General features: G+C 31.5%; 2 protein-coding genes across 2 annotated transcripts; one reads left to right on the forward strand and one right to left on the reverse strand.

The window, feature by feature from the left end:
* The first annotated feature begins 6240 nt into the window (after positions 1–6240).
* Positions 6241–9188, forward strand: LOC120080921 (zinc finger HIT domain-containing protein 2). The gene is made up of 5 exons (XM_039035602.1): positions 6241–6451; positions 6547–6619; positions 6709–6865; positions 7659–7700; positions 7938–9188. Exons 1-5 carry the CDS (start codon positions 6378–6380, stop codon positions 8819–8821), a joined length of 1230 nt encoding a protein of 409 aa, XP_038891530.1. The 5' UTR covers positions 6241–6377; the 3' UTR covers positions 8822–9188.
* A 3363-nt stretch (positions 9189–12551) lies between these two features.
* On the reverse strand, positions 12552–16050 carry LOC120081500 (U-box domain-containing protein 44-like). The gene is made up of 3 exons (XM_039036445.1): positions 15034–16050; positions 14653–14953; positions 12552–14103 (listed from the first exon to the last, which is right to left on the reverse strand). Exons 1-3 carry the CDS (start codon positions 15796–15798, stop codon positions 12674–12676), a joined length of 2496 nt encoding a protein of 831 aa, XP_038892373.1. The 5' UTR covers positions 15799–16050; the 3' UTR covers positions 12552–12673.
* Positions 16051–19774: the final 3724 nt, after the last annotated feature.

The raw sequence follows: 19774 nt of genomic DNA on the forward strand, positions 1-19774 counted from the left end.
AGGTTTCGACATTAACACATGTGTCGATCTATTCCAGATTTCTGAACTATGTAAATATATTTTACTATCATAAACAGCTTTTATGAGCTCTCCATATCTCATATGGAGTTTCAGAAACACCTTAAAATGGAATGATGTTCAAAACGATTAAGGCAACTAGATGTAAAGAATTGTCACTAGATTTCATGTTCTATCAAAATAGCCCCAGAAATCTCTAATTCTCTGTACTCTCTACTTCGATCTAATTGAAGTGTTTCGCTTATTTTACCTAACAAGTTTTATATACCTTGAACCTTTTAAGTGTTTTAAACTTACAACATAGATAAATATAACTGTACTTTAGAATAACTATTGAAATATTCATACCCTTCTTTATGTTTTAACATTCACCAGACCATAAAAATTTGAATGTACAAGCTCTTAAGGGTTCTTTGGTTCTTAAAATTTTGATCATCTTATCTTCAAGATAAGACACGTATAGAGTTAAAAGATTTGTCTTCTAACTTATTTAGATGACCACTTTTAACCTTCTTAATCTGTTAGGTTTTTAAATGATGTATATTTTCTATGTTTATTCCCTCAATTGTGTTTATTATTTGCTTTAATTGCTAATTTTGTAGGTTTAAATGATTCCCGAAGCATTTTGGAGTCATTATAAGAAAATTGTGCAAAAAAAAAAAAAAAAACTAAAAATGACTAAGAAAATCAACAAATTGAAGAGAACCGAGTAAACACCTAGGAGAGCATCGATTAAGGCTGTTGGATCATCAACCATCAAGTATTTAGCAGAATACTGTCAAATAGCATCAAGTAAAGATTATCGAGTATTTCAACCATCTTCCATCGAGTCATTGAGTTTCGTTTGATTCATTTTTCATCGAGTTAAGGCAATCGAGTAAAGAGCATCCTAAGCGTCGAGGATCGAGTATTGACCGTCGGGTGTCGAGGAGCAAGTATTAAACAAAAAAATTCGATGCGCTCATTCCTCTTTCCGAATTTTGACGCGATCCATCCGTGCACTTCGCAATGATTTCCTACTAGTATAAATGAGTTCAGTTCTTCAACGAGACAGGGGGAGATATTATTTTTTAGAAAATTCATCATTTTCTTGAGAGAAAAACTTAAAAGAAGAAAAACTCATTTTTTAGAGAGAGATTTCGATTTCCAAGAGCGATTCTTGTAATTTTCTGTGAGATTGAGTCAATTTGTACTTAGACTTGTATCAATATAAAACTATCAATGAAATGCTTAAAGAACTTCAACCTCTATGAGTAGGTAAATCTTTTTCATGGGTACTATGTAATTAGGCATTTTCTTGAGACTTTTCTTGAACTTTCTTTCATATAATTACTTTCTTTTGATTGTTCTTGCTGAGATTTAGAATCAAATTGATTAAGATTGAATTGACGAATCAAGATTAATTAATTTTTGTATGCAAAAATTACATGGTTCTATAACAAAATTGTAATTGTAGTTGCAAGAATTAGTAGTCTTGATAGAAAATGTGGACTTCTTTTCCTTTTTTCTTTAAAGAATCTATTAATTTAGCACATTCATGTAATCAATCTTGAATTTTTAGTCTTTTAATTTTAAGATTAGAATAGTTAAGAAAACCCATGAGTTCAATGCAATTTAGAGATCAGTTGTGAAATATCTTTAGGAAACAATTAAGACCTAGATTAGGGTTAATTATGAAATTAGCTAATTAGGGTAATAGAAATGTATTCTTAATGACTATTGATAATCTAATTACATGATTTCTTATTAAGTCAATGATAGAATTGCCTAGTTATATAAAATCCCCAAGATTTCATTTCCATTGAATTTTATCAATAAGATATTATTGAGTTTTTTACTCAATAAAGTTATTGATATTGCATTCTATTAGAAAATCCAATAAACAAATCCATGGCTATAGTGTGAATACTTTAACTTTATGTAGTGACATAAATAGGATCAAGTTATAGTATATAGTCTAATAGTCTATAATTATATCGATGAAATTGGGTATCTCATCTTGGTAACACTATTGGATGAGACCCATTTTGTATGCGGATATAAATGATGTGATCCACAAATCATTCATGCAGACACAGTGAGTGAGGGCATCCTATGCAATGAGTTTGCATAAAGACTAGACCTCGAAATATTCACTTTTCTTTATAACGACCGTTTACTGTTAAAACTGACTATTTCATACTAAAAAAACATAGGGTAACTCGATCTTAATCCTAAGCCAACTTTGAACTTCTATTTATTCAGGATTATCTTTTGATCTGCATAGGTGAGAGTAGTCCAACAACATTGTTCGATAAGCCTCCCATTTTGGGGAGCAGACCAGATAGATAGCCAGGGACATAGTTTTGCAATATGGAACTCACTCCTACCTGATTTAGGGTTAGCAGCTGGGTTGTTCTCTTAAGCACTGATGCATTGTCTTGAACAACGAGACCTCGCCCTCTCAAGGAGGAAAGGATTATGATTTATAAGTTGGACTATAAATCAATTGTTCAATGGAGGATTAGTGGGAGCTTAAGGAGCAAGATGTATTTATAGGGATAAAACGGTAATCTTTGACCCAACTGTAAATACGAGCGACCTATGAAGGATTAACTTATTGATTATGGTTAAAATAAACAGAAATATAACTACAGTGAGGAGAGTACAACTTTGAGCTATAGTGGAATGTCTTGGTAATTAACGAATAGTGATTAATTTAGTTTAAAGAGTTTAACCAATTAATTATAAGTCGTTAGATCTCATGATTTGTAGGTTCATAAGGTCCCTCTACTAGCTCGTATTTTGGATTAGTAAATTGAGTAATCTTAATGAGATTTGAAATTAGGGTTTAGAATTTAAAATATTCAAATTCAATTAGGGTTTAGAATTTAAAATGTTCAAATTCAATTAGGGTTTCTATTCAATTGTATTCGATATAATTGAAATGTTTAATTCTATCGAAATTAAAAGAAATTGAAGAATCAATTAGTGTTTAAAATATGATTTAATTTAATTTCATTATAACTGAATTGGTCTTTTATTAATTTAATATTAGATATTAAATTAACAAAATTAATTAAAAATTTTAATTAATCAATTTTATTTAAAAGTTAATTAATTGAGTTAATATATATATAACTAATAATTCAAATAAAATAGTTTAATTTGGAAATTAATTTTAGAAAACAAAACCAAATTTGGAAAATTCAAAAGTGGAGATTTACAAAAGTTGGAAAAGTTGGAAATCTCCACTGTGGTGCAAGACACCTTATTCATCCAATTCCATTTTCTCCATGAAGTAGGAGCTGGCCTTCATGCAAGCTTTGATTTTGCATGATGAAAGCTCCATAAATTGAAGTGCTAGGCTGAATAATTGATTCATGTTTTCAAGAATTTCTTGAAGAACACTGCATAAACCAAAAAATCTTCTTCATACTTTCATAATATCCAGCTCAATTTAGCGTTTCCACCACACAATCCTTACAAGAGAATAGTTAAGGAGATCTTCGTGATGGTCTACTTGTGGATTGAAGCACTTTCACGTAGAGTTATTTTCAAAATATAATGTTTTCTCAAACTATTTCCTCTTATAAATTCCTTTTCAAATGTGAGTTATTTGTTTCATATGTACTCGTATTTATGCTTGATGAAGCCTACTTTTGTGCAATTTTGAATTTTTATTGAAACTAGTGAGCTTTTAGTGTTGGTAAAAAAGGTCTCATATTCCCATGAATTTGGAAATTTATTATGAAAATTAATAGTTTAAATTACAACTTTAGCTCCTAAATTTTGCTTTTTTAGTTTGAAATTTCTAAAATTATAAATTTAGTTCTTAAATTTTTAATTTTTAAATAAATTATAGATGTATAAACATTAAAAAAAAGTTTAATTAGGTTCATATTTGTATCTAATAGCTTAATTATTTATAAAAAAAAAATTTGAATTTGTCATGGTCCTATTAAATACAAATTAAAAATCATATGGAGCAAAATAAAAAAATTTCTAGATATAAGACCATTTCCAATTTGATTGGTAATTTAACTAAATTAATATATATCAGCAAGTGATTGGAAAATGGTTAGAAATAGTACTTTAAGTTTTCATCTTACAAAACTAGCACGTTTTTTAAAATTTAGTTGAAATAATTTTCTCATACATCTAACATCGAGTTTTTGTTAAAAATTTTATTTTTCTAATTTATCTATTGTTTTGAGCCTTTTCTCACTATAACTTGATTACAAGATTTTTGTAAAAAAATCAAAATATTATCTAATCTTCTCAAACCTTTACAAAATTAAAAATTCACAATATCAAATAATATACAATTTGGAGAAATTTGAAAAGATAATCAATAAATTATTTAGATATTCAGGAAATCAATTTAGAAATTCGTCTAAATATAAATTAAAAGTAAGATTGGAAGACTTTATATAAAATTTCAGAAATATTTGCAAGTGGAAATTCAATAAGAAATAAGAGTTGGTATAAGATCTGGAGGGATTGAATATAATTTGAAAAAGTTATGTTATCGAGACATAAATAACACCGAAGTTCGATATATTTAACTTTTTCGATGAAATCTCGAACAAGATTAACACTGAGATTCTATATATATCCCAACTCTTACCCAATTTTTGCAAAATTTGATATTTTTCAAAACTTAAAAAGGTCAAATCAATTTAGAAAATCCATTTGGAAGTTCTTGTAAAAACATAAATTATGCTAAAGATTTAAAAAATTACGACATAATTTGATATAATATTTAGTAAAGATAAAGGAGAAAATTGAAAATATATTGGCATAAAATTTGGGAAGATTACATTGAAATTTAATAATGTCTGTGTATAATCAAGCGACATGTAACGAGAATGCTCAAAAGAATCGATAAATTAGAAAAAATTGATTTTAGGTTTTACTAAATATCGATCATCAATTTGGAATAGACCGAGAAAAACTATTATTATATAATTTTAAGAAAACACACTAATTTGGTAGGGTGAGAACTCGAAAGAGCTATTGATTACCTTTTCAAATATATATATATATATATATATATATCTGTCTCTTATACACATCTAGATGTGTATAAGAGACAGCCCTTCAACATAGGATTTAACTTTCACTTAGGAGGTGTTTGATAAATGGGTATGAGTTGTTGGGTTGGGTGGTATTTATTACCCATGTTTGTTAAACTCATAAAGAAAAACTGTGGGTTTTTAAAACCACTTTTTTTTACCCACCCAAAACTAATCCTAAAAAGCAGTGATATTTTCATTTCTTTCTCTCTTCCCTCATCTTTGCCGTTTGGATTATTCTCTGATTTTTTTTTTTACAGTCAAAGAATGATAACTTTTGCATACGTCATGACATGTAATTTTTTGTTTGTATTATGACACAGATATTATAAGTATCGAAAAGAACATATATTTTGTGAATTTTTTTTGGAAACGGCCACATGTTCGGTCGGTTCATATTATTTTTATGATCTTATGAAAAATGTTACTGTACTACATTACATTCTCACCATCATAATCAAATGAAAGGTAATTATTCTATGTACAATTTCAATTCCAAATATACTATCCATATTATATAAAAATAAACTCTATGATATATGAAATAATAAAGTTAAGTTAGCAAGATTCCATATCTATATATACAATATACCAATTAGTAATTGGGATAATTACCTTCAATATATATACAAACATTCAATATATACATACAATATATAATATACCAATTAATTTAGCAGCAATATGAAATATATTTTGTTGGTATGTTTTACCGATTGAAGAAAATTATAATTATTACAGTTTTTTAAAAGAATATATGGAAAATATTTTATTATGTTCTACAAATTGAGAAAAAAATTGAGATTGTTCAGTTTATGTCATAAATGATTTGAGAAAGTATGTGTATATTTGAAAATTAATCAACAATAGCAAAGCATAAAACTAAAAAAATAAAAGAATGAAATAAAAAACAAACAGAAAAAAATAGAACTAATCTCATTCACCAAAAACTGCATCAAATCCCAACTCAACTCTACACAACAAACACAGATAATAATTACCAACTCAACTCTACACAACAAACACAAACAATAATTACCAACTTAGCAACTCTTTGTAAATAAACACAAACAATTTAACTCATAATTTAACTTTCAAAATAATAATTACCTATCCAACTCAAAACTATGTACTTTTATCATATACCAAACACATCCCATGTGATTGTAGAAACTAGAAAGAGAGAAGTCTTTAGAAGCTCGGGGCCGGGGGTTTATGGTAATCGCCATTCTTCCTTCATCTTCCCCTTGTTTCTCCGTAGCCCGGTTTCTGATGGGACGCCGCATCCTTTGAAGTTTGGCCATGGAGGAGGAGATACGAACCTCTATTGATTCGTCTTCTTCAATCAATCTTCCTTTGCGGACCATCTGTCATGTGTATGTCATTCTCTCACTCAATTCATTACCACTTCAAATTTCTTTCCCTCCATTTCCTAATTTCATCCTTTCGATTTCGAATGCACTCATTTCAGGTGCCACAAACAATTTTCACACTATACATGTCCTCGTTGTAATTCTCGGTACTGTTCTCTGCAATGTTACAAGGTTAGTGAAAACCCATACAATAATTTTTTAGGGTTAGTGAGTGACGGGCTTGATTGGTGTATTTACTTGAATTATTTTTGGGTTTGCAGTCTCATAGTAACCGTTGTACTGAATCTTTCATGCGAGAAAATGTTGTCGAGGAGCTGCGTCAATTGCGGACGGACGATAGTACTAAACTTAAAACACTCGACATTTTGAAAAGGTTTCATTTGGAAGAGGAAAGGGAAAACTTGGATGAGGAGGATGGTATGTGGTTGCAAACCTTGGTTTGTTTACTAGTTATTTCTGAAAGTAAAATTCTGGTTTTGTATTTTATGGCTAAGTATAATTAAATTCAGCTCTGGTACCCTTTTCCCGGATAGAACTGTTGGGCAGATTCTAGCCATGTTCTAAACGGCTATTAAGGCTTGTGCCTTGAGGCTCGTCTCGAGTCTTCCACCTCTTTTGAGTCATAAGAGACTTATGCCTCCATGAAAACATACTGTGGCTTCAAGTCTTTATGTCTCATGAAATGATTAGAAGAATAGTATTCATTTTTCTCGTCCTTCAAAAAAATGAATGTTTGAGTTGTGACAATTTAACTATCACTACTTTTACTGTTTCACTTAGAAAGCATTGAAGGCATAAAATTTATGGTGCAGGTCAATCCTATTTGGCGATTGGGTGATTTTTTTCTAATACTTCTACGTGACTATTATGTGGTCATACTAATTTAGAGTTTGTAAACATATCATTAATTACATTTGAGACATACAGCTTAGTCTCGTGGCTTACAAAAAGCCTCAAGAATGCCTTTAGCCTTTTAAAAAATTGATTCTAGTTCTTAGTTGAGTGATGCTTTGCTTACTTCTCTAATTGAGACAAATAGTGGAACTTGATAGTGGCAATCAGAAGTTATCGGCACTATTGTTCTTTACTGATAAAATTGAAATGAAAATTTCTTTTTGTGAAGTTCTTTTAACAGAGTTTCGTAATTAAATCTTCCAACAGCTTATTATCTGCAATAACATGACTAAAGATTTTTTGTGCCTTTTTGCAGATTCGACTTTATCCGAGGAAACTATTGAAAAAGTTCTTGCAGGTATGATCCTCGGGAATCACTTCATTTTATGATAGGCCTTGATTCTATCTGAATTGTTCTCGCTTGACTTTCTTCCAATGCTTTTTAAACTGATTTTTCAACTCTTCTGTTTTTATGATATGTTCTCATCTGTAGGATTTCTATAAGTTTGTTTTATTTTTAGTTTTGACTGTCTCCAGATGGCAAATCATCTGATTCACATTGATGAAAGCAGAATTTTCTTCCTAATTTCTGCAGGTGACCAACTAAGTTTTGATGATTTATCTGTGGAGGAGAAGAAACGGTTCTTAAGGGCTATGGCGTCAGGAGAGTTGAGCAAGATGATTGAACCTTGGGAAGCTTGGTGGACGAAACCTTCTGCTAGAACAATATCTTTGAGCAAAGAAGGAACACCACTTGTTCAACTCCCCGCTGAGCAGAAACCGACAACTTCACTGGCAAGTGGAATGGAAGCGATGCAATCAAGTGCAATTCCTCAAGCACCTGATACCCCGTTACCTCCACTTAGCAAGCTTAGTTCTGCAGAGCCATCACCCTTGTTGGCTATACACTTGGTTGACATCATTTATAGTTATTGTTTCACACTTCGCTTGTACAATGGAGACTGGCAATCCGATGCTATAGGATCAGCTCTGGTTGTTTTGAGTGTCTCCTCTGTCTTGGGTCAAACTGGTCAACCAGAAACAGTTCTAGAGGCATTGTCATCTTGCTTGGAACAAACCTGTTCTCCAACTTATCGACACGTGGGGGGCTTGCAGCTTGGATTGAGTCTTATTGACGATGTCGCAATCCTGCTTTCACTGGGCAGTCCAGCTTTAGTGTGCTTGCTTTGCGACTTGCAGAGGCTTATTCAAGCTGGGGAGAGAGATCTGAAATCAGAAAAGAGGAGAAGAAAATCCAAGTGGTCAAACATTGGTACTAAGCTTAAACACGCTGACAGGAAGATCTTTTTCATCATGTGCTGGGTTCATGAGCAGCCAAGCGAAGTTTGGTCGACTTTGGAGAATATTGTAAAGATGGAGAAAAGTTCAATTATGGAGTTTGAGAATCATAAATTGTCAACAAAAATGGATAATAAGGTCAAAAGCAGGGATAAAGTTTTGATACAGGAGATAAAATGAGAATCATGTGCATACTTCTTTATATTTGTTGTGTTTTATCTTTGTCCTGGTTTATATATTAAGGATCCATTATGCCTTGGAACCTATTTCAGGGGTTTTGAATAGCTTGTGTGCTCAATCCTTGGAACAAATACAGGGAGAGAATTTGCAAGAACTATGATCATTGAGCACATTTTTTTTCGACCTTCCCCAAGTGCAAATTTGTTGACATTCTCTGATGTTATGAGCAAATCCACCGGTGGGGGGAAGTGTAAAGTATGGATATGTTATATAAGACGGGTCTTAACATTTTTTTTTTCTTTTCGTTCTTATGAAAAGGAGACAATTGTTAAGACTATCATTACAAATTTGTCGAGAATAAGTTTAAGCAATCCCCTATCTTGGATTGAGCCAAATAGGTGGCTCCATATCCTCTTCACTATCGATCACTTTATTTTTCACTTGGAGAATAAAACAAATCAAACAGGTTTTCTAAGAGGCCAATGTCTATGTCGACATTTCTATTGATGTTCTCGTGTTTGACATTCGAGAGGGTGATTTTTAAAAAACAAAAAAACAAAAAAAAAGTCCATAAAATAAACATAAATAAATAATAAGCATCGATACTTTAGCGTTAGTTATCTTGACATACATTTTAAACTTTTGTTACTAAACACTATCTACCTCAAGACCTATGCTTGCTCCCTAGTCTCTTGAATGAGGAATTATGAATTGTAAACTCGTGGACTCACAATTTATATGTTCTTTTGTTGTGGGTTATTTTTTTACTCTATTTTCTAACTCTTGAGCCAAACAGACTCCTAATTGCTTAGGACCCCTCTTCTTGCTATTCCCAACTAATTAATAAGCAGCACATCACTTCAAGTTCTCTCCTTGTTGCTTGATTATGCCCACTTCCCTTCTCCCTTTGACTAAATTGGATTGAGTGCAATGGTCTATTTGCAGGCTTATTAGATTTATAATATAGACAATGAGGGAAATGGATAACAAAATGGACAAAAATCATTACATCCACAAAAGAAGACAACAAAATTAACAGCCCAAACCAGTGCTTAAACTAAACTACACAAAAAACCAGGTAGAGTAACAACAAATAAGATAAAAACATATGATAGACAAAACATTTGGCCAAAATCTGGTTAAAAAACAGAAGGTAGTTAGCTAACTTATTTGGATTTTATAGTTATCTTGCTGACAAGGTCATCAAGTTTTCATTTCAAGGGACAATATTTGGCTGTTTCAAACAATCACAATTTTAGCACAAGTTTTAGATATTATAATATAAACAACATAAAGTTTTAAAACCACCTTATTCCTCCTCTAAGCCCATTGAATTATCGTATTAATTTTAAAGAAATGGTTGTTTTAAATAAGCATCCAATAAGAGAGGTTTTTCTATTCTTTCCTTATTCCTCTTTTTTTTTTTTTTCCTTTTTTTTTTCACTACAAAGTGATTTTATTCACTTGAGGAATGGATTGCACTACTAAAAAAAAATACAGAGGGAAGTTAATTAATATAAAGGCTACAGACCATAGAAAGAACTACATAATACTAGACATTTATAAAAAGAAAAAAAAAAAAGAAAAAGAACTTAAATTTAAGGGGAACATATTCGATGTTCCTATGAACTGGAATCTTATTCTTGACACAATGTAAAAAATGCACAGATTCTTACTATAATGAGAAAAAGGACAACCTCTCAGTTATGCTGTTCACACCCCCTTTCTCTTGGGTAGGGACAGCTCAAGGTAGCTCGAGACCTTGGATGAATCCTTTTTGCTAAGCGAACTTTCAAGTCCAATTATATGCTTTAATCCCTACTGTTTGAGCCTTTTTTTTCAATATAGTCTTTTAAGTATTGACATTTTTCAATTTATTCCTTCACAGTTGATGGAGGTTGATACCTGGCAGTTTTAAGCTTCAGTATGTTCCATAATTGCTGAAAGAGAATAAAAAATTTCAGCTTGGTAAAGTTCTAAATGTTTTCATACCTAATGATTCTTAAATCCGCCTGTCACATTCAAAGAAGAATCTTTCACTCTGAAATCTCTAATCTTTGTTCTACTTTCTTGAAGACTCTGGAGAATGTATGAGCTTAGCTGTGAGCAAACTCTTGAACATAAATGAAAAGAAGAATCTCTGTTAGGTAAATTAGATCACTTAAGCATATATAGGAAAACAATATAAGGGTTGTTCATTGAGATTGCACAGAATTAACCGTTCCTTTGCAACAGGATATAAAACAGTGAAACCTTAGGATCAGTGATCTGTCTTTCTTCTGATGGCACGTGAAGATGCAAGAAAAAACGAGTGCTGCCATGTAGCAGATGCTCCAACCCAACCTCAGCCTCTGCCATCAGGTTTTTTATTTCTTTCTTACAGGCTCTTTTCTTGTGGTGTGTGTGTGTGGGTGGGTGGGGAGGGAGTGCCTTAGTTTCTATAAAATAGTTGGAATGAAGTTAAGGTAAATCTTGTTTCAATTCGCTTATCAGGAAAAAAGAGTTTTCGATGCCCACATACACAAAAGAAAGGGAACAGAAGCTTCCTTGAAGGATGGTAAGTATAGTTCTTAACCACCAGGTATTTCTCTTTGCAGTTTCATCCATCAACAACCAGAGACCGACATATTTTTGTTTACTTTGGAAATGTTTTTCTTTCTGGTTTAGTGTAGAAATTTAGGAAGACTGTCTTTTCACTGAGCAGATGCACTTGGTTTATCTGTTTAGTGTGTGTTTCATAAACTAATGGTTTTCAAAATTCTCTGCAGCATCTTTGCTTTGTGCTGTTGTTGGATTTGTGATGCTTGCTTTGATGTTAGTGTTATTGTATGATAAACATCAGCAGCAGCAAGATTTACACCAGATGCATAACCAACAGCCAATTATATTTAGCAATTTCACTATTAAGGCATGACTGAATTATGTATCCATGTGATCTATCACAATCTAAATATTTTCAAAATACCTTCTCTTCATATAGTTCTTCCAGGCCTCAGACAGCTGTACACATTTTCTAGTGGCTTCCACACTTGCAAGTTTCATGTCAATGTAATGAGAAGTGAAAACGTGTGAAATAGAGATATATTCTCATCCACTAATGGGTTACTGCTATAATTTAATTCTCTAACACCCCTGCCTTGCCAAGCCAAAAATCGAACTGATTATCCAAAGCATGTAAAGAACCAATCTAAAACAGATTGTTTTATCAACTAATGATAGTAACCAAGCAATCTTTAGATCATTGAGAAGCAGTTTAGTTTCATCAAGGCCCAAATCTTGCAGTTTAGGAAATGAAGAACAAGAATGATGGAATGTGTGGATAGTCCACTTAAAATGGACAAATTCGATGATATCAAAACAAACTTTGTGTGTTAGGTCACTTTGTGTGTTAGGTCATTTAAGTGATTGTATAAAGTTCATTGTTTTACTTCAAATTGAGAAAACTTGTTGCTTATCAGAAAGCAATGAAGTTACCTGCAACAACTTGTCTGAAACTGCACATAAATTGACACTAGCTTTTCTTTATTGCCCAAGATCTTTTTGAGAAGGAATGTCCTTAAACAATGGTTTCAAGACAGTCTCAAGAATTCCAGGAATTGTTCTTATGTTGATCTTCTATGATTAGCCAATCTAAAAATACAGTAGTTCCAGAAACGGCTCTCTTTTTCAACTCTTTTAGTACTTCAAAAATATATAAGTTGTAACTTGTAAGTAGTAATACACATTCGTATTTTAATGGAAATCTTTCGAGCAACTGAATAAGCAAAAATCATAGTAAACTGAACATGAATGTTTATGGACAAAAGTTATGGTATATACCATGCTGTTCAAATTTGCTCACAGGTACCTAAGTTATTGAAATTGAAATAGCTCCAGACGTACTAATAGCTTCGCAATGGTTGACTTCAAACTTGAATCGCCTTTCTGGGACAAATCAACAAGCACTGACCAAGCAGTTTCTCCATATTGGACTCTGTGCTCCTCAATTCTGAATATTCTCTCCAGTATCCACAATGCTTTTTGTTGAGCATCAACGTGGCCTGAACCTAAAACTTTTAAGATGGCTTGAATTCCAGACATCTTAACTATGTACTTGCTTCCATTGTCACAAATTTCATCTTCCAAAAGCGTGGTAAGGGCACTGAGGACAGCTTCATCTACTTCACTTTCTTTTCCTTCCAAAATTTGGATCATAGGAGGGATTGCATCAGCCTTGACCAAACAAAATGTTTTTTTTATAAAGCATTGCCTTCCATGAACTTCACAAATTGAATCTTTTGAAGGAGGTCCACATAACCACCTAGAAGTCCGGGACTTGCTGAGAGAGAGTGAGTTCTGCGACAACTGAGCTAGTGAAGTTGCTGCTTTGCTCTGAGCAATGGGCGACTCGCTTGACAGCAACTTCACCAGTAAAGGAATCACCCCTTGTTCTGCTGAATGAAGCTGTAATTTCCTATCAAATGGATTAGTAAACCGTACTAATAAACCCGCTACACTTTCTGAAGACAAAGATATAGAAACATCCGAATTAGCCAAGCCGGAATTCATGATGGAAATCAAGATGGGCACGAGATTTGCTTTTCTCAGCATCTCTGTTATTTTCTTTTGAGTTACAGGAACATTGCTTAGTATACCAACAGCAAAGACCCTTTCAGATATGCAATTGGTCGAGGAAATTATATTCAGAATTACACTTATGTGGCTCTCTTCTAGCTCTTCTGGTGCATCTTTCAATAGAGTATAAAGCAATTTCAAGGCACCGCTCTTGATCTTAGCATTATCTTCCATCAAAAAGGGGAAGAGAAGCTGGATTGCACCACTCTCCACCATCTTTTTTCTAACTTCAAGCGCATCAGGATTAGCAACAATGTTATTGAGTGCTTGCAAGAGGTGATTCTGAATTACAGGACTTGATAAGTTCAGAAGCGAGAGCATTTGCAGAGCCACATCATGGTTCATCAGGATTGATTCTGATTCAGAAATCTTTGCGAGAATTGCGGCTGCAGGTTCTCGTAGAGTCATAAGCACAGAAGTTACAGAGAAAAGGAGTTGAAGCAATAAAATGACAATCCCAGAACTAATCAACCGCTGGACATTTTCCTGCAAGCCTGAGAGGCTTTGCAATGCGCTTAAGGCTGATAATTTAGCTTCAAGCTTTTCAGTACGGAACATTTGGACAAGGGGTTCAATTGCTCCTTCTTCACCTAGTGAGGCTTTACTTTGTTCAGTGTGCTCCATCCTTGAAAGTGCCGTTGCCATAAGTATCTTATTCATGTTAGAACCTAAACACATGGACAGCATTCAACATTAAGAACTCATGAATTGCTTGATCTTAAAAGCATAAACATCGTATTTCTTTTTATGAGCTCGAAATCCAGAAATTTATAACTATAAGTGAATTTGGATCCTCCAGCAATCCAGATTTCCTGTTGGAGGGATGTAAAAGGGGATGCTAGAATCACTTGTATATCTCTACATTTGTACGATAATGTCTACATTGAGCATAACTCGCATGATTTCTCATATAAATGAAGATAGTGTCACTCAAATTGTATATCCACGCCTTATCTAGATAAGGAGAGATACTTTGGTTGCACTCCAATCAACTCCAAAGAACTAAACTAATCAAATGCTTTTAAACCTTGCAACAACATGATCAGTAATGCGGTGATCGCCACTAGATTATAGACATGATATTAAGATAAAGCATTAGTTCCCTCTTAAATGAGCTACTATAATTGCTCCCAAGTGTATAGTTCTCAAAGCATGTTCTGAAGAAATAAACAAAATGCATACTAGTTAGAGTTTTTGCTTTTGTTCTCTCACTTTACCTTCGATCAAATGCTGCACCATTGGCTTAAAATAACCAGCTTCTGCCATATAAAGCACATTCTGGGTATTCCCTGACAATACATTCAACAGTTTCCTTGCATCAGAGGAAGCAATTTGATCGTCCCCTTTCAGTATGGCAACCAACATAACAATACAACCCTGAACTCTGCCAAGCCGGCGCCGTACATTAACAAGATCACAGAGTTCCAACAACAATCCCACAGCTTCCCTCCTCTCCTCCTCATCCCCAGCCAAAGACTTGACCAATGTTGACAAAGGTCCCACATCTGCCATCATTTCCTGCAAATTATTGTGTTTCAGTGGATCGAAAATAACGGTCTCATAAAGGGTGCAATAGTCAGTTCCACTTATGGTTCTACCTTGCTTGCAGGACTGTTCCAAACAAGATACCTAAGTACTTGAATGATTATTAATCGATTAGTGGATTTGCTAGAACCCAAACGGTTCAGCAGAATTGAAATGATTCCCTCTTCATTGAGCCATTCATCATTAATATTTTTACTCTGTATCAACTCTTTCAACCCGACAACTGCACGCTTGACTTCATCATCATTCCCATACTTGAGATGCAGTGCAATGTCACAGACTTTAATGCTAATTCGTTCTTCTTCAATCTCCTCCACTCTCAAATCACATATGAACTCCGTGGTTCTACTTGAAGTTGAAGTTGAAGTTGGACTGCAATTCTCATTAAACTTCATGTTCATTAGTTCCTTGTGCAGCTCTCCAATCTTTGTTTTGAACTGCGTTGAAACCTCAACAGTAGCAAACAGGACAAGGCCCAAGGACCGGCCAAGATCATGAGCAATAGATTCAACATGTTTCATTTTTTGGTTGTGAACTTTAATCAAACTCTTGGCACGCTTTATCTCCTTCTCAAGGGATTCAACTGCTTTTCTGATTGATGGGGTGTCCATGATCTTGTCGTAGTCTCTCAAATCATTGAAAATTGGTGGGATTTTTTCCAAAACAAGAGCTAATTCAGTAAACATCTCTTTCTCTGTTTCTGAACTCTTGGATATGGACGCTAACTCATCTGTAGATGCTATAATTTGAGAGACAACCTCTGAGAAGGTCCTGTTTTCCATCTCCTTCAAATCTTTCATCTCTAAATTGATTTTCATCAACAGACAGATAGGAATAAAAATTTAACAACAAAGAACAAAACTATATAGAAATGGTCAAAAGGGTCTGTGAGGAATTCAAAGTAGAATAATAGAAAAAATGGAAAGGCAAGTTCTGAGCTGGTGTGATGCGATAATATAGAGAAAGAACAAGAAGACGATTAGATTAAAGCCCAGAGAAAAACGACAAAGACTTGCAGTTATATGACTAACTGTAGACTTAAAACTTGGAATTCGAAAATTTCATATTAAACATTAAACCCATATCTAACATAATACATTTTTAGAAAGGTCTAAATGGAAGTTTGTTGACGTTCAAAAGAGGCTTGTTCAGGTTAAAATTCGACAAATTTGAACCTCTGATCTAACCATTTATGATATGTTAAAAGAATCATATGTATTCAATTTTAAATATATACATAATTAAAAGAAACTCTTAATATAGTTTAAGTAGTGATAATGGATACTCACAAATAAATCGAGGGAAAGCTTGGTAGCTTAAATCTTTCTCGAACTAAAACAAAGTTTAATGGATTATTTAGTTTACATAGTTGATTACTAAATATTAAATGTTGACTTTTAAAATAAATGAGTATATATTTTAAAGAGCAATGATTAGGTGCAATCTATTCTTGTGCTCTCCACATCTTTATCACACAAAAAAGAAATTAGAGAAAATATTATCTTTTTAAAAAATAAAAATACTACATGATAATATTTGATTGAATTATACTTATTTTGATGCATGGTAGAGAATACCCAAATTTTTCATATTTAAAATGGCTTAAATTTATTTGTATGGCGTGAGTGGTTCGTGGGGCTAAGGAAAATTTGAGTGTTTGGAGTATTGGGAGGGAGGAATCAGGTACGAGTGGTGGACGGCTGTTCCATATGCTGAAATTGCTTAGCTAATTCCCTGTTTTTATTGTAGTTTCTTTTTCCTTTCCTTATACGATGGAATGACAATGACTCATCGTTGACCAAGTCTTTTTGTTCAAAAAGAGAGAGAGATTATCCCTTTTTCTTTTTTTTTTTAAGAAAAATCTTTTTATTTGAGAATAATTTTCGTATGGTCTAAAAAATTTCAAAATGTCACGCTAATTTTCAGCTTTTATCACCATTTTTATTTGATCCTTAAATTTTAAAGTTATGTATTTTTATTAGGAGGATTTTTAAAAGTAGAAATATAAGAAATTTATTTACACAAAATAACAAATTTTTAATCTTCATGGATAGAGAGTGATAAAAATCTATCATTGATAGACACTAATAGAATTTCATCAATTTTTTTTTTGTTATTTCTATAAATAGTTTAACATTGTTTCTATCTGTGAAAATTTTTCTTTTTATTAATGCTCACTTTCAGTCAATTTAGTTAATTGTTTTAGAATAGTTGTATGAAATTATTTGATTATTTTAAATAGTGAATTAAAATTGAAGAAAATTTGAGCTGGGATGACATAGAAATTGTATTGTTTTTAAATTAATTTATATAAAATTAACTAAAAGTCGGCATAAATGAAATTCTCGTGTAAATGTGTAAAAAGTTGAACTTAAGATCAATTAGAAACTAACTCAAATTTTAAACATAAAAATGTAATATTTTGAAATCTTAGATCAAATGAAAATTAGATTCAAAATTCAATAATAAAGGTAGAAATGAAAATGAACGTAACTCGACTGAATAAAAGTATAAGCCAAGATTAGAATTTTTTTAGACAATCATTACGAAGTTGGGTAACTTAGAAGTAAATTAAAACAATATATGAATTTGGATATATATATATANTATATATATATATACTAAGTTTATGTGATTTTTTTACAATTTTAATTGGATTTGTGTAGTTCAGAAGCCCTTTGACGAACTAGCTTACTCTATTAAGAAATTTCATATTAATTATCATTTTTTAAAATCTAATTAGCTAGTCAAAATTTGATCAATGATCATTTAATAAAAATTTAAAGTTGGGAGACATATAAATTGAGTTCAAAGATACAAAGAAATGACTATACAAATAAAGAGTATAATATGTTAATGTTGATACAAGTTTCAATAAAGTAGACGTTCATAAGTTAGAAATTATGTAGCTTTGTGATAATGAGATGTAAATTCTAGTTATAATAAATAAACTCACTATATAGATTTCATTTCTTAAGTATACATATTTGTTCTTTTGGTTTTCAATGTCAAACTTCTTATCAGACATCAATAAATCAAATCAGAATAAATTAAGTATTCCGATAGATTTGACAAAATAAATTTAAAAAATTAGGTCCATAATTCAGACTCATTATTTTTGTAAAAATAGCAAAAAAACAAGTTCATCCCAAATGATACATTTGGTATTCTTAATATACTATTAATATACACTTGATACACTACTAGTAGTATACACATGATACAATTGTTACATTGCTGATACACATTCAATACACTTGATACGCTATTGATATACGATTGAAAATGACTAGTTATTTAAGTGTTCTAAAAAAATATAAAAATGATTTTTCTTAAAAAAACATTTTTTCTCTAGTTATTCCAAACACGACCAAGTTGTCAAAATAAGTAAACTAAACTGAGTATCAGTGAGCTTTAGGTTGAATCTTTCCAACCTATTGTACTTTTGTATTTAAAAAAATGAAAGAAACAACATCATTTAAAAAGGAAAAATGTTCCAAAAGGGATATAAAAATGTAGCAAATATAAAAATTAAAGTAAGTAAAAAAAAAAAAAAAAAAAAAAAATACAAAAAGTATATAGATAAAAAGGAAAAAAATATATAACTAATATACTTTAAATGTGTCATATTAGTTGATTAATATATATATATATAAAAAAGAGGGTGTGTTAAAAGAGCAAAATTAAAATACAGAATAACAAAAGTTTAAATTTGAAAACTTTACCATATCTACAATTTTCCATACGTTGAAAGTATGTCTCTAACAATACTTTTTAGATTTGCCACCCATTATAAATTCCCAATAAATTATGAAAAGGAACGAGAACAAATTATAGTTAGACATTTTTATGGTGCTGAAAATATACTCATTCAATAAATCTAATTTACCGGAAGATAATTCAATTGATATAAATTGTATATTCTCCCTGAAAAAAAAAAAAAGATATGAATGTTGGTACTGAAAAAATAAATTAATCCAACTTACAATATTCAAGATTTATTCAAAAATAAATTTCTTATTAAAATTAAAAGCCATAATGAACAACAACCTAATTACCACAAAAAATCAGAAAAAAGAAAGAAAGAAAGAAAAAAGAAATCGAATTTCTAACCTTTGAGAGAATGAGAGATTGTCTTATGCACTATATATAAAGAAAATATTTAAATTTCCCTTTCAATTTAAATTAAATTGATTTATATATCCAAGTGGCCAATATATGTGTCACTCTCGATTCATATACATGTTTTTAAGGAGATGACCATACATATCTTCCATATATTAATATTTGCAACCAATTATTTTTGTCCGTTTAAATTTATAATTTAACAATAATTAAAAAAAAAAAGAGAGAATAGTTTGAGTTCACACGTTATTGACTATAAATTAAATCTAAAAAAAAAACTATAAATTAAGTCTTATTCGTCTTTTGTCATTCCTTAATGAATTCAATATTCTATACCACAGTCCAAATGGAGACTTTGTTTGTGCTTTATTTATATATATACAAACGCAAGCTATAAATTGTTTTTTTTTGTTCAAAAAGTTTGAAGTAAAGGTACATAAAAAAAAAGGGTCCAATTCAAGGGGAGAAATTAAGAATATATATAAGAAAAAGAAAAAAAAAATGTATAAAGAATAACCTATCCATCAAATAATTACTAAGTTATCATTCATATGAGCATAACTGAGCAACTTTGACTTGATTGATAACGTTACTATTTTCTAATTTTTTTCATCCTTTTTAAAAAATAAATTTATTTGATAATCTATCTCCATTTTATTGAATGTGTTC

The sequence above is a fragment of the Benincasa hispida genome, chromosome 7, assembly GCF_009727055.1.
Source record: "Benincasa hispida cultivar B227 chromosome 7, ASM972705v1, whole genome shotgun sequence".
Lineage (NCBI taxonomy): Eukaryota > Viridiplantae > Streptophyta > Magnoliopsida > Cucurbitales > Cucurbitaceae > Benincasa > Benincasa hispida.

Bases quoted from the DNA above. Each gene is read 5' to 3' on its own strand.
- LOC120081500 (XM_039036445.1), bottom strand. From the start codon at position 15,798: ATGAAAATCAATTTAGAGATGAAAGATTTGAAGGAGATGGAAAACAGG. The intron at 14,954-15,033 runs GTAGAACCATAA...AATAATTTGCAG, and splicing joins GGAACAGTCCTGCAAGCAAG to GAAATGATGGCAGATGTGGG. The intron at 14,104-14,652 runs GTAAAGTGAGAG...CCATGTGTTTAG, and splicing joins GGTGCAGCATTTGATCGAAG to GTTCTAACATGAATAAGATA.
- LOC120080921 (XM_039035602.1), top strand. From the start codon at position 6,378: ATGGAGGAGGAGATACGAACCTCTATTGATTCGTCTTCTTCAATCAAT. The intron at 6,452-6,546 runs GTATGTCATTCT...CACTCATTTCAG, and splicing joins TTGCGGACCATCTGTCATGT to GTGCCACAAACAATTTTCAC. The intron at 6,620-6,708 runs GTTAGTGAAAAC...TTGGGTTTGCAG, and splicing joins GTTCTCTGCAATGTTACAAG to TCTCATAGTAACCGTTGTAC.